The sequence below is a fragment of the Podarcis liolepis genome (genome assembly GCF_965112155.1).
Source record: "Podarcis liolepis genome assembly, chromosome: 10".
Lineage (NCBI taxonomy): Eukaryota > Metazoa > Chordata > Lepidosauria > Squamata > Lacertidae > Podarcis > Podarcis liolepis.
The window spans coordinates 48621444-48646537 of NC_139562.1; the positions used below are offsets into that span (position 1 = coordinate 48621444).

Genomic DNA, 25094 nt, shown 5'->3' on the forward strand with positions numbered 1-25094 from the left:
TGGCTATAAGCACCAGGGCGAAAACAACAAAGCCTTTACAGAGAAGCACTTTGCTGCTTCCTTGAATCAGAACAAACCTCCCAATGTGGAAATGCACTGAGAACTGGTGTGCATATGCTGCGGAATTGCAGCCAATCGGAGCTTTCCAGCAAGTGCAAGCACAGCAAAACCAAGCATATGTCAACAATAAAAAAAAAGTCATGAGCTATACATGCACTTTGTGTTCACTCCGTCTTTACAGTCTTAACCAATTCCCTCCCCACTCCCTCCTCCCAGATCACTGCAGTGAGGTTATATTCCAAAGATGGTTAAATGGGGTCTAGGCCTTGGTTCTCAGACTGTGGGTTGGGACACCCTACTCTCGGGCTGTAGGCTTGGCGTGGGTTCGTGAAACACCTGCAAGAGTTTGCTGTTATGGGACTGATCCACTGTAGCTGGAAGACAAGTGATGACTAAGGAAACCTTCACCTTGCCCCCCCCAAAAAAATTTTTTTAGCAATTGTGCAAGCAATACCAGGAGAAAGGAAATGTTCAGTTACTGTCCTGTGATTTGATGCAAGGCAGATCCCAGCAATGCCAACTAAGGGCATGAGTGGGTGAGGGAAACTGTTCAGCACTCATGCCAAAATTGTCTAATACCTCTCCTGTCATATGCATGTTTATTTCTGGAAGGACAGTAGCTCACTGGTAGAACATCTTTGCATGCAGATAGTTCCAGGTTCAATCTCAGGGAATATGTGAAACCCTGGAGATCCACTGCTAGACGCAGAGCTGGTCTGATTCAGTAAGATGTAGTTTTCTATGCACCTATGCATGTGATTCCTGGGCCATACAGCTGGTGTGGTGCAGGATTAGGGGTCCTGGACAAATTGTGTGGGGGGTGAGTATAGAAGAGGAGGTAAATTCAAAAGGCCTGTGGAATATTTTTAGATGCCTGGCTTTTTCTTGCTTGTTTCTTAATGGCTTGAGGGGTGAAGCCCGCAATCCCGAGACAAGTGACGAGCCGGGAACAAAACAACAGCCAAAGCGCACTGCTCCGTCTGTATGCATTCAGACGATGTGTTGCGCATTCGCCCTCCAGAGCTGCCAAACAAGTCTCCACCTGGGAGAGGATGCTTTTTTGTTGACATCTCAGGTTGCCCGCTCGCTGCCATTGGTGGGTGGTTTTTTTCCCCCCTGGAAGGGAGGGAGGGGTCCGCCTGCAAGCAGAGGCTGGGGATGCTGCCCCCTGTCACATGATGGAAATTTCCACTCTTTCCGAAAGAGAGGAAAGGGAAGAAAGGCGAGGGAGAGGGTCTGTGGCCACACTTTCTTTGCGCGTCTTCTGAGCAACAACATCCTCATGTCCCAAGTGCCTCTACCTAAAAGAATTCGCCAGCATTCAAGGTGAGTAACTCACTGGAGATTTAACTCTCTTCCTCGATGAAATACTAAGCGGCTTTAAAGCCCCCCATGAGCTGCTCTGTTTTTATTTCCAAGGAATTACAGACGAGACGGCACAGCCAGATAATAGACGTTACCGATCTACAGGTATCTTTCTGTGTCCCCCGCAGGGAGGCTGCTGAGCGGCTGCAGCTTGGAAACGAGTGTCTCTCTCTCGGAATCCCGGGTTGGCTTTTCCCATTTCAAACCATCCCGCGTCGTTGGCGGGGTGGCCGCAGCTGCGTGTGTGTGTGCGCGCGCGTGTGGACTGCCAACCACGTCTGATCGAGGCTCTCGCGATCAGAGAAGGTGGCGGGGGGGGGGTGAGAAGAAGGGGCTTCCAACTGACAGACAGAGCCCTTGTGGGTGCCTATGTTTCTCAGGCGCGTCGCTCCCCGCCACGAGAGGAGCGGGCGTTCAGACGTAATCGGTTCCGTGTCAACCCTTGAGCTGACGATTGCGCGAGCTAAGGAGAGAGGCACGGCAAGTCGGTGTGGCAAGGAAATAGGGTCAGGGGTGCTGGAGAGACGGGGTGCCAGGGACCCATCTCAGTAGGCGGAGACGGAATGGATATTGATGATCCAAAGTATATGGGGAAGCGTAAGGCAAAGTTTAGTTTCGGCCAGACGCTGCAGTGCGATTTAACCAAATACTGGGGTACAGGAAGGCGAGGATTGCTGCAGCCTGGGCTTGCAGGATGACCCCCCCAAAAAAGCTCCGATTGTCCTTTATTCAGTAAGAAAGGCGCTCAAAAGCAGCAGCAGTTTACTTTGGCAACCAAGCGCAGCCGCAGCTGCCCAGGCTATATACTGTATGCGTTTCCCTCGTCTCCCTCCCTGGTCGTGACTCCCGCGAAGGTGGCTCCTCCGCCCGCCCGCCTTCCCTCGGCAGCTTGACCGCGGAGCACGATGCCCCCGACGGCGGAGAGGAGGAGCCTCGCACGGGAAGGTCTCTTGCGCACGCGCTCCTCTCCCAGCAAGCGGGGAGCCCCCTGCGCCTCGCCGCCCGCTTCCTTTGTCTCCGCCCGCGAGACGCTCGCCGCTCGGGGGCCGAGCTCCGTCTGGGCGCCTGGAGCGCGCGGCGGGGAAGCCGCTTTGCGGGCGCGCGCGGCCTCCTCTTGGTCGAGGGGAGCGCCGCTTTGCTCCCTCCAAACGGCCCGGGGCAAGCTGAGTTGCGCTAGGAGGCTTCTCCCTCGAGGGGGCGCTGCAGAGCAACAGGCGCCATTTGGACACGCATGGACAGAGGGCCTCGGCTAGGGTTGGATGTGCTGCATATCAGCTCCCTCTTTGCCTTCAGGCCCCGAGGGGGACAGGCGTCAGGATTCCCGGAGAGATCTGGCTGGCCATTGGGATAGCAGAATTCTGCAGGAGATGGGCCTCTTATGTTCTGACATGTGTGGCTTCGCAAGCAGGTAGCCCCAGTTTTCATTTGAGTGGAAGGAATAGTGCTGGCCAACTAGCTAAGCTTTCCTGGGTAAGAATTGCCCAGCTAGCAGCCTGGGTGTCTTTTCCCTGGGCACCTGAAGGAGAAGGAGGAGTGGAATTGGTGATCATGTGAAAGGTCCTATTATCCCCCACCAGCGATTTGAAGTAGGGACTTGAGCTTGTCTAGAAAGCAGGTGTGTTTGGGCATTTCCACTTATACCCCTGTCCGTGGCTCTGACTTTGCATCAGTTCTGTCATAAACTTGTCCTGCAAGTTATAACCACCGCTGTGAGGTGGCCTTGTTAGATCGGGCCAGTGGAAATGGCAACAAAAATAGCGCTGCTCCTGCGAAACTGAAACAAAATGTTGCATTGCTCCTGCAAAAGCGGAAACAAAATGTTGCACTGCTCTTGCAAAAGCGGAAGCAAAGTGTTGCACTGCCCCCACAAAACAAATAAATGTTGCTCCTTTTAAATGTTCTAGCCACCAAGCCATGTTTTTCCCCCAGAACACCCCATTTCTCCACCACTCAACAGACTCTCAGTATTTCCTGGCAACCGTACTTTACATGATCAGTTCTCGCTGGGCTGTTTTGAGGGGGGTCAAGAAGTCGTCTCCCATTCCAATCCCACCCCCGTTTTGTTTTTAACTTTTGCAAATTAATTGATGTCTTGAGGAAGACTTCAATGCAATCCTATGCATGTCCTAATGGTGCTGTACCACTACTATTAAAACCATAGTAGCCCATATCTGCATTGAAGGCCTTCAAAAATCCATCCCAAAATACCGTACTCAAATGCTCTTCCAGTTTACTGCTACTTATTGTATCAGTCCATCCTGTCTGAAGAGAATTCTTCCTGATTTGCAGTACTAAATTAAATGTCAAGTAAATGCATAAATAGGGATGGACAAATATGTCTATTAGTTTCTATTAGTTTCTCATTTTTCCATTCTTAAATTCAATTTTCCACATTTCCAAGCAATATGCCTTTAAAAAAAAGAATCCTCACAAAAAAATCAGCAATTTTTTGTACAATTTTCTCCTAATATATTTTTATGCAGTTTCATCTAATACACATTTTTGCAATCAGTTTTCCCCAGTATAATGCATTTTTATGTAATTGTCATGAATATATGCCTTTTTATTCACACTTGCCCCTAATATATGCATTCGTTGGAGAATGAATAATTTGGAGAAGGGCTAATTTCAAAGGATAGCTGTGTTCACATTTTGGTTTGAGTAGTGCAACTTAGGTAGTTTCTTGTTAAAAGTGCAAATAAAATGAAATGTCTTCCCTGTCCCTATGCATGTATAAGGGCATTTTTCTGCTTTGGAGTAAACCTTTACAGAAAAAGGAAACCATTGAGAAAATAACTGGTTCCAGAAGAGGAAGAGAGATAAGAAGACAAGTTTGAGCCGCAGAATCACTGGAAAGAAACCGAGCCTATTTTTCTGTGTCATTTTTATCTATTTAGTCTGATAGACATAGTTGAAGGAACATTTTCAGGTGTGGTATTGCTATACGAAAGCACAGGTCTTAGCTGAGGAACTAAAATGACAGCAGGCTATATTTTGTTGCATGATGTGTGTATATGTGTGTGTTATATACAGTGTCAGTGCCGGGCTCTTTTGCACCCTATGCAAGGCTAACTGCTTGCCTCCCTGCAAAAAAAAAAATTATTATTATTTTAATGCTAACTTCAGTTTACAAAAACATGTCTTGTAAAAATGATAAACTTCCTTAAAATATAAAAGAAAAGCAAAACATTAGCAGAAACTTTATAACTAATCGGTATAAAATTGTCCCTCAAAGATCAGTTTTTGCACCACTCTGAGACTTGCGCCCTAGGCAATGGCCTAATGATAGCATGGGCCCTGGTGATCTCTAAAATATGGAAATGATAGCGATCTTTCAAACAGTCGTCTATGTTTCTTCCAAAAGGTCCTCTGTTTCTTAGAAGCAGCATGGCAGCTATGTGATGTGGAGGTTGCTATGGTGAACCCACAGCCTTTATTTAATGCTGTACCAAAGTAAACAGCCACGCCATCGCAGCCATCTCTGTTAGTGCTGTTATTCAGTAAGCCTGTCCGCACCACCGTCACTGGTTGCCTCCCTCCCACCTCTTGTTTTGATCTGGAAGTTGTCTTCTGGGGAGGTCCAAGCAAAATAAGAAGAAGAAAGCAGTAGTTGAAAACAGAATCAACACTTTTTAACACAGCCATTATTTTTATAGGTGTTTTAGATATACTTCAGCTTAAAAGATGCCACTTCGCCCACTACTGCTGTAGGATGACCTTTGTTGTTTACAAGGTTTGCTCAATATCTCATGCCCCTTCAAATAAAGTAGGCTAGGAATATAGTTTGATCTGGTTATATACATTTTTTTAATGTCGGGTCCACACTTTCTGTTGCTCCCCCAATATACTGACAATTCACCTGACATAAGTGGTAGTGCTCAAGTTATTGGGGGTTGATGAGGAGGAAGAGAATGTAATTAAATTCACAAGCCTCACTTCCTCCTCCTCCAGTGTTGGCCAACTCACAAGCCCTCCCCTTCCCCAAAATAGTGCCTAAGCAGGCCGCTATGAGGGGAGGCAGGTTGCCTCTCCGCTATAATGTGTGGTGGGTGAACACTTCGCTCCCCTGTGAGAGGATATTCCCAGATATTCTGCCCATTAATTAGCAAGAGGAACTGAACGTTGGGGGTGGAGACGCTGCTCAGGTATACCTGAACGGTCAAGGCCATTTAGGGTTTTAAAGGTCAGCACCAACACTTTGATTTATGCTTGGAATCGTACTGGGAACCAATGTAGGTCTTTCAGGACTGGTGTTATATGGTCTCAGCAGCCACTCCCAGTCACCAGTCAAGCTGCTACAATGGCCTTTTCACTTCTGGGCAAAGGAAACACAGGCCCTGTCTTCCCCACAAGAGTAACCATAGGAAGGGACATCAAAACATATGAAGAGCATTGCATGGTCAGGCCAAGGGCCTGTTATAGTTCAGCATTCTTTCCCACCATGGCTAACCATGTGCCTATGGGCAGTGGCGTAGCGTGGGTTGTCAGCACCCGGGGCAAGGCAAGTAATTTGCGCCTCTTAACCCGTGGATTTGCACCCCCTAACCCTAACCCCCAAATGTTGCGCCCAGTGCGGCCGGCCCCCCTGCACCCCCCACGCTACGCCACTGCCTATGGGAAGCCTGAAAGCAAGAGTTAAGTGCATCAGCACTCTCCCATCTGCGATTTTCAGCACCTGGTTGGAATAAGAAGATAAACTGCAGTCGTTTTAATGGATACATACTTGTTAACCCATAGTACTGCTTATAAATTTGGATATATTGGGCCACTATGGGTATGTTTTGTACCTGTGGACTGGCTGCCTAGTGCATATACGTAGAAGTGTCTCCTGTGCATTTATGACAAAATTAAAGTCCAGAGCTATATAGAAACTTGAATCTTAAGGGCTCTAAGCCCCATTTGTTTCAAAGGCTCTGGCACAGTGAGCCACTTTGAGAAGTCGGCTGTGTGCTATTATGCATTACTGTGACTGTTAATGTTTACTTTCAATAACTATTTAGGCTCTAGAGAACAGTCATAGATTAAATTACATTTTTAGAAAGGGAGATCTTTATTAGAAATTTATTTTATTCATTTTGGCTATGTGAGAGATGGGACATTTTTAGCCAATCCAATGATATTTCTGAGGATTTGTTTTTCTTTTCTGTGAACAAGAGTAAGAGCTGCATATGTTACGTAAGTCTCAACAAAGTATTCTTTTCTATATTACCAATAAACATTATTACCAATAAACATTCCCATGTGGGCTGACATGGGAATAGGCTATGGAGATATATCTAAATCTATCCCTGCTTTGTTCTGGAAAATCTGAATGGATGGAGCATGTTGTTTGTTCCAAGTGACTATATGGAAAGCTGTTGAAGTCTGCTGAGCAAGCCATTCTTTCTCAGCAGTCAGTAATGATGAGCGGAATAGAAGGGGGAGGGGTAAGAGGAAGAGAGATATTCAGGTAACTCAGGTTTCCCTGATGAAGTCACTTACACAGTCATTGTATGGTGGAACTGGGTCATATGAAGGTTCCCAGTACACAGTGAGTGCAGTTTTTGGAAAGTCACAGAAAACTACCATAGTGGATTTTTGTCACACCTCATATCACTCCTAAGGCAGGCAGCTAGGCATGTGTCTGGTACTCCTATACAGTCAGAAACATGCAGAAATCCAGATTCTATAACCCAGTCTAATTTACCTAGGTAGTTACAGATAGGTAGCCGTGTTGGTCTGCCATAGTCAAAAAAATTCCTTCCAGTAGCAGAAGTACTTCTGTTTCAGTGTATCTAAAGAAGTGTGCTTGCACACGAAAGCTCATACCAAGAACTAACTTAGTTGGTCTTTAAGGTGCTACTGGAAGGAATTTTTTTTACCTAGGTAGGAATCTACCAGTATTCTAGGTAATATTCACTCAACCACACTCACTGCTTCACAGGCACCTGACGTGAGGCTATGTCCGCATACAGTATCAACCAAGGTTCTTTTATCACTAAGGAATCATGTTACATTTATACAGGCACAAACAAAAGTAATTTTTGTGTTGTGATAGGATTTTTGGGAAAGCGACTTATAAAAATAGTAATATGTATTCTTAAAAATTGCACTGCCTATTTTGTTTTCCATTTTCTTAGTGAAATTTAAGGTTTTCTCACACTTTTTTTTTTTAAGCTTAGCAAGTAAACCCCACCACACGTCACTGTTTGGTACTTATCTTCAAAAAGCATTGTCTAGGATAAAGGGTTGACATACACCCGTTAATGATTAGCTTTGTTGATTCATAAAATAAATGCATACTCTGTCCTGGGAATTTCATTGTGAAACTGATTGAAGAAGAGAGAAGAATCTTGAGTCCAACACAGGGAACCCCAGAATATGATCAAATAATGTACCACACAGGGACTCAGTCACGCATTTGTTCAACTGACAGTGTGCACATCTGTTCAGAAGTAAGTCCCATTGAATTTAATGGGGCTTAGTACTCTCAAGCAAGCGTACATAGGTCTTCAGTCCAAATTGTGCTTTATCATGTAACTGCAAGCACATTCTTAATAAGATGCTGATTTTAAATAATAGATGAGTATGAACATAATTTGCATTGCATTACAATCCATAAATGAGTCGGACCATGCTATGATTTGTTCATGTTTGTTAGCAAATATGAGTTTAATGGAATAATCTTTTAATAAATGCATTTTAGACACAATGACACTTGCCTTCAATAGATCATTTAATAAAGCATTTAGAAAAGTCACCATGCAAATTAGCTTATACCCTCTGGTGGCTAAAGAGTGTACAGTGCTAGTCCTGAGGGTATTTAATCCACAAGAAAAGCAACTATCCTTTCAGTTTTAGCAATCTGTTCTGATGCAAAACAGGGATGAGAAAGCTCCCAGCACAACTGCCAACCTGCCCATCAACAGAAGGGTACACTGAGTCTGCTACCAAAATAAAACCATCTGCAAATATCAGAGAACAGATTTTGAAGGAGGCCCATTCATATGTAGCCATGAGAACTGGCTATATCCAAGACCATGAAATGTAACTGTTCCAGCCTAAAGAGTCTAACCTCCACATTAACATAGCAAATGCCACTCACAACGTACATTCTTTTTTCCATATTGTGACAACGATGTGGAAGAGTTACCTGGTCCAGAAACTCTTCCATGCTATTGTCACTTTCTTGCTTTCCTATCTCAACTCCTGCCACTTGGAATGAGAAACACATGCCATGTGTGATATTCCTATCACATTTCAAATTAGACACATGTCTCGCTATACAGAAATCTTTCCCTTTCCTCACAAGCCCATGGCTCCTCTGTCACAAGCGTTTTAGAAATACCGTAATTTAAAGTAGGAATCCTAGGGAATAAAACAATACCTGAAAAATAAAATAATGAGTGGAAAGTGTATCCAACACTCTAGTTTTAAAGCAAAATGTAACTCACCATGGATTACTTCTTGCTATTGATAAAAAGATCTGTGAAGACTTTTTTTGATAGGCAGGCTAAACACACACACACTGGTGTATCATCATATTTAAATAGTGCCTCTGAGAAAGGATTCAGGAACAAATATGTACCAAAGCACTGGGCAGCCGTACTTGTGGAGTTCAAGCTAAGCAAACATCTGTTGCAAAGTCTCATAATGGGCTTGTTTTCTTAGATTTCCCCCTTCCCCAAGGGGGTCATGGACACAACCTTGCAAATTGTGTTTTTGAGATTTACGAAATTGCAAATCAGCATTAGCACAAAATTACACCATTGTGTCATAAACGCAGTGCAAGGACTTTCTGATACAGGAAAATGCATTTGCTACCGAAAGATCCTTGCTCATTTTTCTACTTCTTTTTTTGCATAGGTCGTTTGAGCAGGGCACCTATTTCATGATGATCCATTGCTACATGACCACAAAAAACTAACAATACAATTCAAAGACATCGGGCCTCTTTTTATTATAATTTTTCTTTGAAAAAACAAGCAAACATTGTCCTGTCAAAATATGGAAAACTTGCTTAACAATAGTTGCAAGGGTGCATTTTCATGGACATTTCTCCCACGTGATCATTGCAAATATTCTTGTGGCTTGGATGGTAGCTACAGGAAGCACACCTGCATCTTAACTATCTGGCTCCATCCTCTTTCCCCACCCTACAAATGTTTGCCAAAGCTGTGGTGGTGGGTGGAGGGGAAGTAAATATCGTGTGGCAGAAATAATGGATAATAATAATAAAAAATAAATTTTATTTATATCCCGCCCTCCCCAGCAGAGCCGGGCTCAGGGCGGCTAACAACAATCAAATAAACAATCAAATAATAACACATTCTAAAAATATTTCATTATAAAAATTAGTTAAAATCAAATTGATGGCAACCGATTAAACAAAATTCTGTGCAGGTTGCCAGAGGAGGGAGTCAGGCTGCGCCCTGACCAAAGGCCTGGCGGATGGAGTACAGAGGGGCATGAGAAGGGTAGTAGGAGAGAGAGGATTAGAACCCTCCTCCTTTTTTAAAAAAAAATCCCCACTTTTTCTGTAAAAAAAATAATGGGCTATTGTACAAGCTCCTATATGCCTGGCACATTCTGCTAAGCGTAACCAGTAGAATTATTTTAGCCAAAAGGTTTTCTTAGTAGATTGAAGGCAAACATCATTAAGAAGAGTGCAACCTTGCCAAATTCAGGCTTCTCTCTAATCTGCCGTGTATTGCATAACACAAGCAGGGTATTGCTTTACAGAGCTTACATCACTTTTGAACTGGTCGCTTTCTCCCCTCTCTGCTGACGACCAAAAGCAAAGCCTCTGGTCCTTTATCGTTTATCATACACCTCTGGGCTGACCTCGGCCGAAAAGGTTGTCCCCGGGGTTTTCTCACTGCGGTTCTCTTCGCCCAGCACATTGTCGGGCGGGTGCTGTTTGCCCTCTGCATAGTATTGATCAGGCCTTGGCGGGTACAGCCTGGAGGAACATGGGTTCAAGTCGCTGCTGCCCAGCCATGAACTCTTTGGATGAGTCACAGACTTGTTATCAGCAACTGATCTCTTGGCAAAGGGCTGGAACTTTTTACTGGCTCGATCACATTAGTCAGCACGGGAATTAAGCATTAACTTTTCCCCATCCAGGTCTTCATCTTCTTTCAAAATGCCGGGTCATATGCTCAAGAATCAAGCTGCGGTGTTTCGCATGTAGGGCGAGGGGGCTGGGATTGGGAGGTGGGGTGGGGTGGAGGGGCGGGTGCCGTGAACTAATAGCTCAAATACTTTGTGCCCTAGAAGTAGTTTCTCCCCATCCCACAAATGAACCATCTGCTTGAGGAGTTGAGGAGTGGTAAGAGTTGTGTCGATTGTAGGTTCAGGGGTGGAGGTGGCACTTAGGACAAGATGCCCTCAGTGGGGGCCCCTTCTTCTCACTGCCAAAGGGAAAGGCAACTCGGGAAAGGCTCCCCCTTTGCCTGCTTTTCACTTCTGAATAAAGACAGGCATTTTATGCCTGCTTTTCTGCAGTCAAATGATTCCTGCACAGCATCCATAACAATGTTAGCTATCCCGCCATTGGGCACTATGTGATGTCAGAAATGCCCTTTTCGCTGATGGCATGCCAGTTTTAGAATATCTTTCCCTTTAAAATAGGGACTTGGTGCCTAATCTTTTTCTCACTTCAGTGCCCAGTGAAAACCTATCTGTTTGCAGAGGAATTTGCCGAGGATATCAGTTTTAATTAGTTATTCTCTGCATTTGGACGATTTTGGTTTTAATTAGACTTGTCTTATCTGCTTTTGTAATGAAGTGGGTTTCTTATGGTGATTGTTTCATTTAAACAAGATGTAATCATATTGAGCTTGTTTATAATGAAGGGCAGGTTAGAGATATTCTAAATAAATGTATAAATATAATAACAAATCTACAGAAAAGGTCGGCGTATTGGATAGAATGAGATGATAGAATCAGAAACCAACATTATTCTAAACTTACATGGAATAATGGCTGACACCAGTTTTTTTAAGTGAGGAAAAGCCACAAAATGAAGCATGTTTGTTGAGTGTAAAAAATATTCTTTTGCTAGTGGTGCACTTAGGTAATTTTAGACTCTGGGCTTAACAATGTTATAGGAGGTGCTTTTTAAAAAGATGGTAATGTGTGTTATTTCAGTGTGGAGAGTGAGGTGCAGGGGTGCACCTGCTCATTCTGCTGAATTGGGTTCTACATATCCACCCCAATGTTCTGTCCTGGTGGCATTACTAGATATATCCTTGAACTTTTTTTTGTATGTGTACTTTGTGAAGTTTGCTTTTCAGTAAAATCATAGGTAAACTTGTGAAAATGACAGGGTGAAAATTTGGTTTCTTTCTGTTGTGCCACATTCCAAAGGAAATTGGTTTGTTATGTTTTTCATCTTCAAATCATTGTAAGGCTAATGGACAACAATTTTGGCATCTCTCAGTTTTTAATTTTTCCAGTCTTGTTCCACATTTCCACAACAGTTCACAAATTGCTTTTTTTCTGAAGTCCTCATGAAAATTCATCATCAGCGTTTTAGTGTGAATATCTTCTAATAGTCAAATTTTCATGAAATGCAGCTTAATGTATTGCATTTTTTATGTTGTCTTCACTATATATACATTTTTGGGCACGTTTTATCCCAGCAAATACATTTCTTGTCTGGAGAACTGCATTTCAAAATTAGGAGAATTGCCAATTTTGAAGAAGAGCTGTGTTTCTGTTTGCATATTGTTTCTGAAAGTGCAAATTAAATAGGTTTGCCTTCAAATGAGAACCCAGCTGAAGTGACTCAGGATAATGTATCTGGCAGAAGCCTTAACTTGTCAAATGCTAGATGTTGACCAAACTGCACTTCCCTTCTCATTCTGTGAATACTTACATGGCTTCCCCAGAGCCCTTTCCCTTCTCTCAAGGCAGGCATTTCCCCGAGGACACTTTTTCACAGCTGGTGAAGTGTTGTGTCTTCGCTGCTGGTACACAGAAGGAGCTTGTCTAAGGTAGATCTATACCCTTGAGGGAATAGAGTTTCAAGAGTAGAATGTGATGTGTGACCAGCTTTAATGCAGACCCACCTAATCCATATTTTACTCTTTGGAATCAAATGCACATTCGGGGTGGAGAATATATTTCTACCTGTAAATTTGTTTTTAATGTTGCACTGTGTCCAGCTACATGATTTCCCAATGGACAGTCAGAAACTGGACTGACGCAAAATGGCTACCTTACCTGATATTTCTAAATTGATAGATTGTTCCTAAATCTGTAATCATCACTGGTTTTCCATGGAACCGGGATGGCATTGATGATAGATTAGAATTAGAATTAATAAGAACAGAAATTAGAATGAATGCTGGTATGCGGGTAGAGGACTACCATAACTATTGATATATCCTGGGTTTTGGTTATATCGTGGTTGGATTCAAAGGTGCTTGGCTTGTTGCAAAGTGTTGTGCAAGAGTTGCACCCCATTCCCATTGATTTCCCCCCTTGCCCTGCAGCCCTTTCCACCCATCCCTCATAGTTCAATCTAGAGAGTCTCCTGGTTCTCAGAGTACAACTTCTCAGATGTAAGTCCCATTGACTTCAGTGGAACTGACTCCCAGGTGATTGTATATACTCTACACTGTATAGCATTAAAACCTAAAAAGCAGACTTTCAGAGGTTGTTGGAAGAAGCCCTGGAATAGGACAACTTCATTGCACAAGAACAAGGTGGCTTGTGCTTCTCTGGCCCTGACGTATTATTCTGTATTGACTATCTGGAAGTAGATAACAGAGGTTTGTTTTTGAGGTACTTTTTAAAAAATAAGAGAAACCCAAACCTCGAATACTCATATTTCCTGTGCAATATGGAATTAAGACAATAACTGTGGTTGTGCTTGGATCAATAAAATGATCCAATTCAGCATTCTATTTTCTGAGTTTGAGTATCCACAGGGAGGTTTACGTGTAAGGTATGAGAACAATATCAATACCAGATGCTAATGCAAAACCTCTGGGAATCAGGTATACTGCCACTGATCATGGAAGTTCACAACTCATTTATTACCATGATTGACTTATCACTCTTATAGTAATATTTTTTCCATTGACGTGTTAATTAGTGGCTTCTTGCAGCAAGGAATGTCATCGCTGATTCTGCATTGTGTGAAAAAGTACCTCACTCTGTTGCTTTCGCTTCTCAAACTCTTTGAAAACCTCAGCAGAGCATCTTTGTATTTGAGGCAAGGAGCAAGATCAAAACAAGAGTAGCTGTTGACCTCTTGTAGTCTTGCTTTAGTCTACAGAAATTGTAATATCCAGGAAAAAATACCTTAGAATTCTTGTGCCGCTTCTTTGAAAGTACAGATGAGTGAAATAGGCAGTCCACAGTTGCAAAAATCTATGTCAGACCTTCTACAGATGTGCATTTTGTACAACTTCCAAGTCCAAAAAGCAAATAGCTCCAGTAACAGTGATGTTTGACCTGAACGTGCACCAGGATTTTTTTATCTTTTTCCTCTTTTTTTAAAAAAAGAGCTGACGCAAGTAGGACAAATGGAGGTGTTGGGTTATCTTCATTGATGATTGGTTTACCTGAAACACTCCCATTTGCTTTTAAATCGTTGTCTAGCTCTAGAAGGTCTTAAATGAGAAAACTCTGAAAGACAGGTGCCATTTTTAAATTAATAAGTTATATCTTGGTGTGGAAACAAGAGAAAGAAAGAAAGAAAGAAAGAAAGAAAGAAAGAAAGAAAGAAAGAAAGAAAGAAAGAAAGAAAGGTATTTTTTGCAAGATTCATTATGCTTTTAAGTAAGGGGGTCTTAAAATGAATATGAAATTAACAGTTCATATTTAAATAGAAAAGGGTTACAAAATATTCAGTAGCAGATTTCATATGGTTATTTTTTACTGCCAAATGTTCCTCAACAGTTGGAATTGACTTTGCGTGTGTGTGTGTGTGTGTGTAGAAATTCCATACAATCTTTGATTCTAAATTCTGAGATAATTTAGCTATCATTGGCTAGATTCGATTTATGTAGCTAATTATTACATTCATAATTGACCAAAGAAAAGGGAAGGTTTTAATATTGCTCATCTTGTCATGGAGGTCACGGAGCTTTTCATCTTCAGAAATGTTAATGCTTTATTTCCCAGAAGGGAGTGCCTTTGTGGCGCTCAATGAAATCTTGTCTGCAGTGCGATTGGCAAATTAATGCAAGTAATAGCAAGTTAAATTCCCATCAATCTAGAAATTGAAAATGATTAGGTCCAATTCATTTGCGTCTCTGTTTCCTTGTGTTTTCTTCATGGAGCACAAGACAGTATACAGGAGTTTCCTGGGTGGTCTCCCATTCAGTTGCTGATCAGACCAGAACCAGCTTAGTTTCTACAAAATTGCTGTCTTCAGGCGATACCCCCAAACCAATGGAATTCAGTTCCATGGAAGTCCATACCTGTAGAAACATGCAAGATTTACAACCTGCAAACATGGACATTACCTAATTATCAAGCCACAGATTCGATATTCTCTTCAGAAAATGGGGCCCAACTCTTCATTGTACTTAAAGGAATGTAATATTTCTGTGGATGTGGTTTCCACTACGGCTGGCCCACCCATAAGGCAAGGTGAGGCATCCGACTCAGGTGGCAGGTTCCATAGGGCCAGCAGATTTTGCCTGCAAGGAATGTATCACCTGCTGCTGCTGCTGCTGCTGCTGCCGCCGCCATAGTAGCAGTGACAGTTCCAGCATTAGAGACTGGGTCTGCCTTCCCTTCTGCAGCGCCCCCTCATGCCACCTGTACAGCGTACTTTTGGCAAATAGGAGGCACTGCTGGTCGCCTCCCAACCTTGTTTCCAATGTAGATCTTTATTCCCCACTTGCTCCTGATGTGCCTCTTCACTGGTGGGGAGAGCACCATTTTGCGGTTTTGCCTGGATACCACTGACAGCTTGCAGAACCCATGGCCAGGGGCAGATTTTGGTAATCTTTGGTAATATGGCACCCTGAGTGAGGCTAAATTTTTGTGGGGGGGGGGCATGCGTTTTCTCAGTTATGGATCTTTTCAACTTTGCACCCCATTGGCTCGGCTCCCTGTGTAGGGGAACGTCAAGGCTCCAGGAAAGCTATTCCTCCCCCCAGTTGCAGCAAGAGCAGAGGAAACAAAGTAGAGTCCTTTTTAATGAGTTTTATTCAATCCTAATATAAGAGACAAAAAAATGCAACACGCCTTAACAACGGCGTTGCTCCAAACTGGGCTCCTCCTCCCTCCTCCCTAGCAACAGCATCTTCCCTTACGGTGGCCACTTGTGATCAAATGTCTTTGAGTCCTTTGTTCCTGTACTCTTAACAAACACCACGTTCTGGGAGAAGGGGGGTCAGAAATACTCTTCAGTGACAACGTGTCATATGGCTGCCCTGCCGTGCCCCCCCCTTCTTCTAACACTTCCCAACTTTTTTGTTGGGAGTCTCTGTGACTTTCCTCAAACCCCTCAAAGCTCTGCTGTATATCAAAGCTGTCTCCCTCTTCTTCTGCAACATCAGGAGAAAGTGGGGTTGGTTTCCACCATTCCTCCTCCTCCATCTTGCCCTCTTGAGTCCAATCCCTGATAGGGAACTGCTTGAATCCAGTGCTGCCATGGCTCCAGATAACTCCTAGATTATGCAGTTTCAGGATATGCCTACATAATCCTTCCACCTCCTTTGAAACCAGATGGGGCCCACACACCTAGGAAGCTCCCATAAGCAAATCATTGCTTCATGTTGATGCCTCTGTGCTCCATTGGCAGAAATATCTGCAGTACTGGGTGAAATATACAGCTCGCATTGATGGTACACAAACATAAATAATGTTATACCCCATTTGAACAGCTTCAGAGTTTGCACGCACCAGCAAGGATTGTGGAGTTGTTAAGGTTTACTCAGGCTTTCCTTGAATCTGTTTACACAGCTAGAGCATCCCAGGCAATTGTACAGCCTGTCCTATTCATGCTTAATGAAATGTAAGTCTCTATTTAATAGTGATGACATCTAAGTGAGGATTTTTATGACTGTATCCTTATCGCACTATTCCAGGGGTCAGCAAACTTTTTCAGCAGGGGGCCGATCCACTGTCCCTCAGACTTTGTGGGGGGCCGGACTATATTTTGGAGGGGAAAAATATGAACGAATTCCTATGCCCCACAAATAACCCAGAGATGCATTTTAAATAAAAGGACACATTCTACCCATGTAAAAACACGCTGATTCCCGGACCGTCTGTGGGCCAGATTTATAAGGCGATTGGGCTGGATCCGGCCCCCGGGCCTTAGTTTGCCTACCCGTGCACTATTCTCTAATCAGAAGGAAAGCCCATATAGTTCAATAGGACTTGCTCCCACGTCAATGAGTATAGGATTACAACCTTAGTCACATTCTTTGTTCACCATCTTGGGTCAATCTCAGGTCACCATGTGCCTGCGATGAGTTTTGAACTCTGTCTGATGGCCTTGGTTACACTGTCAGGGTCACCTCTCCTGCGATGGAGAGAGAATAGGCAAGTGACTGTGTTCTAAAGAGGCATTTTACTTTATTTGAACTCAGTTTAGTTTGATTCTGCAAGCCAATCCAAGATAGAAGCAATTTAAGCGTTTCTCAGGTTAGAATAACACACTATAGGAAACAAGTCCCCCGTTTCAATGTTGGACTAAAACAATATTGGCCTGAATCCAGCTTTAATTTTATTCAGCTAGTTGCAGAGACAACCACATATGGGATGCACAACTTGCATCCACATTGCAGAATGCACCCAGAAAATTCAGTATGCCCCAGATGAGCATTGGGATATGGATCCACATCCAAGCGTGCATTGATTTGCAAGTAAATCGGATGTGCACAACGAAGACTGTGCAAGGATCTGCCTTGCTAGATTGTAGTGATCATTTGGTAAACCAGGTTTCAGCTAAACTGGAAAAACAAAACAAAAAGGCATTATAAATGCCTTATAACATTGTGACACCAGATGGTGCAGTAGAGCTGAAATTGAAACTTCATGAAATGTGCCATTGTGAACTTTAAAACAGGTTTTTCCCCAGAGCATTTTAGAGTGTTTTTTAATAGCTATGTAGATGCAGGCCCAAAGCTATAGCAAAAAGGGGGGGAAAGTTGAATAAATACTAATTGTCTGTTATATATTACCCTAAATCTTTCTCTTGAATAATGTCAGTAAAAAAGAATTTAGCTATTTTTCCTCTGGAAGATTAATAATTTTTGTGGTTACTTGGATTTGGGAACTTTTTAGCTAGTTTTTCTTTATGTGATTTTAAACTTTCTTTCAGGTGGCATTTTACTTTCAAATATGCTACTGTCCTTTTAAGTTCAGATACAGATTTTGAATATGCATTGGGTCATAATGCAATGCCATTCTGCTTGCCAGAGGACAAAATAGCTTGCCAGAGGACAAAATAACATGGCAAAGACAACATAATTTTGTGTTGCTCTAACTGGAGTTCCTTGTATCTCAGCAATCAGTCCTCTGAAACGTTAGCCTAGTTTTCTCTGACCTAATGCCAGATTAGGTGATCACTCTCACACAGGGACTGGAGTGATCACACAGAAAGCCATATGCAGTTTGCCTGTCTCTGGTAGGAAACTATATCAAACAGCATGGTGTTCTTTCCTTATTGTTTTCTTTAAAAATGATACTGCATATTTTAAATAACAGGCTTTGCTATCTGCTTTTCAATCTGAAGTCTTCTTTAACTTCAAGCCACTGGGTGGGTACTGGAAAATATGCTTATGTTCTCTGCACATCAACTCTTCAATGTTTTCATGCTATAAATAAATATATGACAAGACGTTTGTTGGGAACGGTATGTTTACACTCAACAAAATGGTGACAGTTTTCTCGTTGTCGAGTGACTAATATTCCATGTTGAAAAAATATGAAATTCTTATTAAACTTGGGGCTAAAGAAATTACAACTGCTTGTGCTGCTGAGATTTCTCCTAACATTCAGTTCTGCAACATTTTGAATGCCATTTTGAACGCTAAAATATATGGGGGGCTTTCAATTTTATGGGACTTAATTTTCTGGAACACTATATCCAATTAATGTGTTATACTGGCAGATATAGAGTTGAAGTGTTGATAGTTTCTTGGCGAACAACTATGTGATTTTGTTTCCTTGCCTGTGGTTATTCTCAGCAATAACCATGTTTGTAAGTAATTGAGTATTTCTTAAGCCATTGAAAAATGTGCCGTTCAAATATTCTATAGGAATTAGAGTTTAGCATGTATCTGTGCATTTGGATCAGGAATGTAAACTGCTATCAATGTCAATTAATTACAAATGCTAATCAAAATGACCATGCCTGTAATAGATAGATAAAGACATAGATATTAAAAAAGAAACAGATAAGAATATATTATTTTGTCAAATAGATGATGGAAAGTTCTGTACAGACATCTTGAGTTGATGAATTTGTGGGTGGTTTTGGTATAGCTATTTTATTGCAATTGTGGTGTTGGTAAAATGGGGAGGATGGGAATCAGGTGTGGCACCTTGAGCTCATTTGAGGAAAGGTGGGAAGGTAAATGATGATGGTGCCCTTCAGTCAAGTGCTACAATCCTATTTAATACAGGGCTTCACATGGAGCTGCTGGGCATGTGGGTTCCCCATTCACATCAATGAAAGGAACTGACATGTGCAGGCAAAAATAATGTTTGATCTTGTCTGCCTACGTCAGTCGCTACATCAGGGCAGCTATACTGCATCTCTTTCAGATGGATGATGACTTGTGTAACTTATCATTCATATTATTTCCTCTTTTTTGCTCACATGAGTTCTTATTTTTTGACCCAGTTTTTAGAGGAAAGGCTTGCTTAAATAAATAAATGTGGCATATTAATGATAATAATAATGCTGAAGAAAGCTCCTTGATTATTAAGATATAATTCTTCCCTACATCGTTTTGAAAATAAACTCTGGATAGAATTTTAATTTACTCAGAATTTTCCCAGAGGGGAAAGGTAGTTTTTTAAAAAACAAAATGAACATAACCCCGAGTGATGCTCCCACACATTTTACCTAATTTGAGGAAATTTTTAATGAAGTCTTTGGTTTTCTGTTTATAGAACGGAGTGTTCTGAGAGTCAACATATTGCAAAGGCGGAAGCTTTAAAGCAGAAGGTACAGTTCTGTTGACACTGAAGACGCCTCGGGGTTGTGTGTGTGTGTACTCGAAATCGCTGACAGCTCAAATGGATCGCATGGAACTGCGAAAAGTCAACACAGACCTTGACGAGGAGAGCAACAGCGGCGACAGCACTGAAGACACCTATACCGATATGGGAGATCCAGAAAAGGCCACTATTAGCAGGTACAATTAATTGCCAGAATGAGAAGGTGAAAAAGGCAAGCCTACCCACTCGGTCGTTACTTGAGGAACACACAGTTCTAAGTGGGTCACACATCACAAAATTTAATGATAATGTACACTGTTCTGCTTAGTATACTTGCATTTAATGAGTTAAGCAAGGCATCTGTCTACATTTTTGTAGGAATTTTGCATGTCTAGATAGGCTTTCCTAAACAAAACTGCTTCTAGCAGGTGCCAGAAATAATTCGGTGAAGGCACCTGTCTGATGTCAATTGGCAAGGAGTTCCAAAGTTGTAGGCGCAGCCATAATAAAAGAATGATTTCATACAAGGGGGAAATGAATATCTTGTGGCACTCGTACCAGTGCCAGTTCTGCATTGCAGTTATTGTAATATTGTTGAGATTTCTAAATATTATTGGAAGATGCTTTGCGGAGAACCTTTCTCAAAAAGTGGGGTATACATTTATTAAATAAAGCAATACCGGTGTAAAACCGAAGCCTGAATTTTAAAGTGCAAAGACATTTATTTCTTCTTTCCTTGCTTATTTGTTCGTTTCTTTGTTTTGTTTTTAGTCACTTTGTTGGTGATGATGCCGAAAGTCAGAAGTTCCTTACCAACGGCTTTCTGGGCAAAAAGAAATTGGAAAATTATTCAGATGAATATGTAAGTCCCTTAGTCACAGTTGAGTTGCAGCGGTGTCCTTGCAGATGCACAACATAACTAATGCCACATTTTCCTTGTTCTATTCCAACAGAATCCAGGAGATATTTCATTTGGAATGTCATCATTTAACCTGAGCAATGCCATCATGGGCAGTGGAATCTTGGGGTTGTCCTATGCCATGGCCAACACTGGAATCATACTTTTTGTGTAGGTATCCACAATATAGTTTGGGGAGGGATGGTAGAGTCTTAGTTGGAGCTATGATATCCTGAAATAAGAAATTATTTGTGTGTGTGTGTGTGTATAATGAGTTGGGTCTAGACTTAGTCATGTTCAGAGCAGACCTACTTTTGTTGCAATAATGCAAGGACGTTGGGAAAGCATTGCAGAACAACAAATACATCCACCACTAATGCACTATTAGTGGGTCAGGGACGCGGGTAGCGCTGTGGTCTAAACCACTGAGCCTCTTGGGCTTGTCGATCAGAAGGTTGGCGGTTCGAATCCACACGATGGGGTGAGCTTCCTTTGCTCAGTCCCAGCTCCTGCCAACCTAGCAGTTTGAAAGCACGCCAGTGCAAGTAGATAAATAGGTACCCTTGCGGCGGGAAGGTAAACGGCATTTCCATGCGCTCTGGTTTCCATCACAGTTGCACCAGAAGTGGTTTAGTCATGCTGGCCACATGACCTGGAAAGCTGTCTGTGGACAAACGCCGGCTCCCTTGGGCTGAAAGCGAGATGAGCGCCACAACCCCTTAGTCGCCTTTGACTGGACTTAACCGCCCAGGGGTCCTTTACCTTTACCTTTTTTTAGACCTACTTTTGTTGCAATAATGCAATAACATTGGGGAAGCATTGCAGAACCACAAATCACATCCACCACTACTGCACTATTAGTGGGTCAATGACACGTTGCAGAATACAGCTGTCAAGAAACAAGGCGGGGGAGGAGTCTGGAAGGGTACATGCACTGTAGCGCAATCCAGTACTGTTATCAATGCTGTGGTCACATTCAAGACTGTATCTCCCTCACACAGGATCCCATATCACACTTTGAGACATGCCTTAGATACTTAATCCAAAAATCTATCTAATGCATTTATTATTGGTCAACTATCCTGCCTATAGCTTGGCTATATTAATTTATATTTGCGTGGGGGGGAGTCCATCTCTCTGTGTGTGTTCTATGACATAGCAGCAACGTTGCAATTCCAAGGGACAAATATGCCAGAGGAATAAATAACTCACCCAATTTGTATTTGTGGAATCGAAGTGATACTACCCCTACTGTGGAGACTGGAAGAGAATGCTCTCTGTCCATATGGCACTAAATCTGAAACTCTGTGAATAGAAATATGTCTATAGACACGCTGCCCCCTAACATCTGACCGTGCCAAATGCTAACTGTGATGGCATGTAGCTGACATACACTATCCATATAGCATATGTTTTGACAGGCAACAGCAGATGCGCCTGAGCAACTTTCAAACTATATAGCTAGACCTATCAGTCTGGGAGACATCTTCTTACAAAGCTTTCCAGATCAGCAAATGATTTTATTCCTTAAAACCTGTGTTGTGGAACTTTCCAATTTGGAGAAAGGCTGAATGAAAAGTTTAGATTGTTGTCTTGCATTATTTAAAAAGAAAAGAAGGAACACTTTTGGTGTTCTTCAAAAAAGCAGAGACCTAAGGGAAGCACATTGTAGCATTGATAAAAGACACAAAATATAAAGCTTTTAAATATACTTGCTCTATTTGGCAATCTGTGGGTCAAACTGCATGCTATGTTAAATATATTTTAGCATTTAATATGCCGTAGTTTTAAGCATGTTTTATTCTGTGTTGGATTTAGACTAGATATATTTAAAAAAACTCTTAGAATACACTGAGGAATGTTGTCTTTGTAGGCCTTTGAACCTTATAGTCAATGTCCTTCAAAATCAAAGTTCTTTCCCCTTTACTGAACTTGAAATACCGCACCTGAATTGATGTCTCTACAAAGGAATGGATAACTTATCTGTGTAGTTCATTTTATCCTTGCTCATGGATTTATAACGTCTGTTCTTCCTCACAGAATCCTGCTGCTCAGTGTAGCCATAATGTCTCTCTATTCGGTTCACCTGTTGCTGAAGACATCCAAGGAAGGAGGTATGCCATTTATTATCTAGGTGGCGGGCGAGTCATTTGAGGAGACCACATCCCAACCAGGCAGACAAAAACAATCAAGTTTAACTTGTGCACTGTTTGGCACACTAAAGACAGAAATAGCAAAGAACAATGACCCAGATCTCCTCAGGAACAATGACAGTGTTGAATGAATGAATTTTATTATTACGGTCACAGACCAGTTCCAGCTCACTTACAATATCAGGAAAATCATAAAACACAACAGGAATACATTGAATTGTAGTTGGGTATAACAGAGACAATTCAGATATAGTGGCAGTTAAAAATGTGTATTAAATCTTGATCACTAAAATATAACCTAAAATTGTCATTTAAAACCTTAATCATTTTGGTAATACAGTTTGTTCCCTAAGTTTTATGGCAGTCACACAGAATTTGGCCACCCTTAGCGTGATCTCTAGATCCTTGTCCTCTACCAGTAGTTTTAGACACTGAGGTTCAGACCCATTTGGAGATTTTTGTATAACAGGAGTGATAAATGCCAAGCATATATCCCCGCAGAAACGGCAGCGTAACAAGACATGCAATGACAGTGTTATCGCAAGCCCATATTATGGCGGCCAACTTTTATGCCCCACTGCCTGACTGGACATGGAAGCAGCCAATACCCTATCAGTCAGTGAGGCACAGCCCACCAGTGGGGCCTCTGATTGGCCCATTTGATTTTCACTTTTTGGAGGGCAGTTCCACACTTTGGCCCAGCCGGCCAGGAAAATTCCCAAATGGCCAGCCAAAACTCATGTGCTCTGGCTGCCAGGTATGGTGGCTGAATGTGAGGGGCCACAATTGCTGCCCACCCAGGAAAGGAGTAAGTGGCCATTATGGGCACAAACCAGAATTAAGCAGTCTTAATTTCCATTGATGGGGGGGGGGGAGAAACAGTCACATACTTAGACAATGGACATGGAAATAGCTTTCCAGTGACTGCCCCTTTGCCCCACTATTATGCATGGTTACCCTCTGAATTTGCTTCCTTCAGAGGGATGTGCGAAACCCAATCAATGAAAAGATATTTGAAGTAACACATTTTCTTTCCTGTTGCTCCTAGGTTCACTAATATATGAAAAATTAGGCGAAAAGGCATTTGGATGGCCTGGAAAAATGAGTGCTTTTGTTTCTCTTACGATGCAGAACATTGGAGGTGAGTGGGAAATGTCTTTTTAATGAGCGGGTTTAAAATGACAGTAATTTTCTTATAATAGGGAAATGGGGGGGGGATGTCTGCTGTTGGTGCCACAGCAGCCCTTAGTGCTGCTGCACCATAGAAATAAACTCTTAATTATGGTCCCCAATACAGTAATTACCATACAATGACATTTCTGATACTGAAAGCTATTTTTATACTCATGTTAATGTCCCATAGAGAGAGGCCAATGCATGGCATTCATGATCGACTTAAAAGCCTAAATACAATATACAATGTAGGACCCTTTCCTCTGTTATATTTGGCAGTCAAGGTTGTATGATTCCTAATTTTGATCCTTTATAGCTATCATTGGGCTGGGGAACCTTTTTTCTCCAAAGGGCCGCATTTCTTCGCGGTGAACTTTCCAAATGCCAATGGCAATGGAGCCCAAGGCCAAAGTGGGTGTGACTCTTCCCTTTGGCCTGGTTCTAACCTCATTAATCCTGTATAATACTTAAAGCACAAGCAGAGCAGTGAAATGAAATTACAGGAACCCAAAATCTAATGGGAAGTACTTTATGTGCTGTGTGTTGCTAGCTTATCATTGTACAGTGGTACCTCAGGTTACAGACGCTTCAGGTTACAGACACCTCAGGTTACAGACTCCGCTAACCCAGAAATAGTACCTCAGGTTAAGAACTTTGCTTCAGGATGAGAACAGAAATCGCACAATGGCGGTGCTGCAGCAGCGGGAGGCCCCATTAGCTAAAGTGATACCTCAGGTTAAGAACAGTTTCAGGTTAAGAACTCGGACCTCCAGAACGAGTTAAGTTCGTAACCCAAGATATCACTCTAACAGCACAAAATGTACTTCAGTTTTCTCAGGGAATCAGGACTGGGGAGGCAGGCACATTTTTTTTTGAGGGGGCACCAGGCACCCACACAACAGGATCCCTCACCGGAGCCTGAATTGGTCCAATACCACCAGCCACAGCAGAGAAAGGAGAGTTGCCACAACACTGCTGCTCATTCTCCTCATCTGCACTGCGGCACGCTGCCACCGGCAGCTCTACTCCCAAGTAAGGCTTGACCCGGGGGTGCAGCGGGCTCCTTTTGTGCCCTGTCCCCTTGTGGGGGTGCCCCATATGCCTGCCGTGGGTGGAGCTAGCCTCCACTCTGCCGCTGTCAGAGCCAACCAACAATATCCTTTGGAAGAGCCGAGTTCAGAGTAGTTGTGGATGCTTCAGAGTTAAGAAACAAGGCACTGCGGTTTTATCCTAACAAAGCCACAATTAGAATCTGCCCTGTTTTTGAGTGCAATGGGAAGGTTTTGTTTATTCAAAAGCAAATGAAGAAGTTTTCCAAC

General features: G+C 42.5%; 1 protein-coding gene across 5 annotated transcripts in view; it reads left to right on the forward strand.

The window, feature by feature from the left end:
• Positions 1-662: 662 nt before the first annotated feature.
• SLC38A4 (solute carrier family 38 member 4) overlaps positions 663-25094 on the forward strand; it is a 35204-nt gene continuing 10772 nt past the window's right edge. Inside the window, exons 1-6 of one of the 5 annotated variants that reach the window (XM_083463593.1) lie at positions 663-1386; positions 19504-19748; positions 20323-20413; positions 20505-20620; positions 22490-22563; positions 23651-23743. In XM_083463593.1, coding sequence (XP_083319719.1) covers positions 19630-19748; positions 20323-20413; positions 20505-20620; positions 22490-22563; positions 23651-23743 — 493 coding nt within the window. In that variant the 5' untranslated portion in view covers positions 663-1386; positions 19504-19629. Of the gene's footprint in view, positions 1387-10662; positions 10736-14021; positions 14169-17820; positions 18587-19503; positions 19749-20322; positions 20414-20504; positions 20621-22489; positions 22564-23650; positions 23744-25094 lie in introns of those variants that run through there. The other 4 variants (XM_083463592.1, XM_083463590.1, XM_083463591.1 and 1 more) reach the window with 4 other exon arrangements.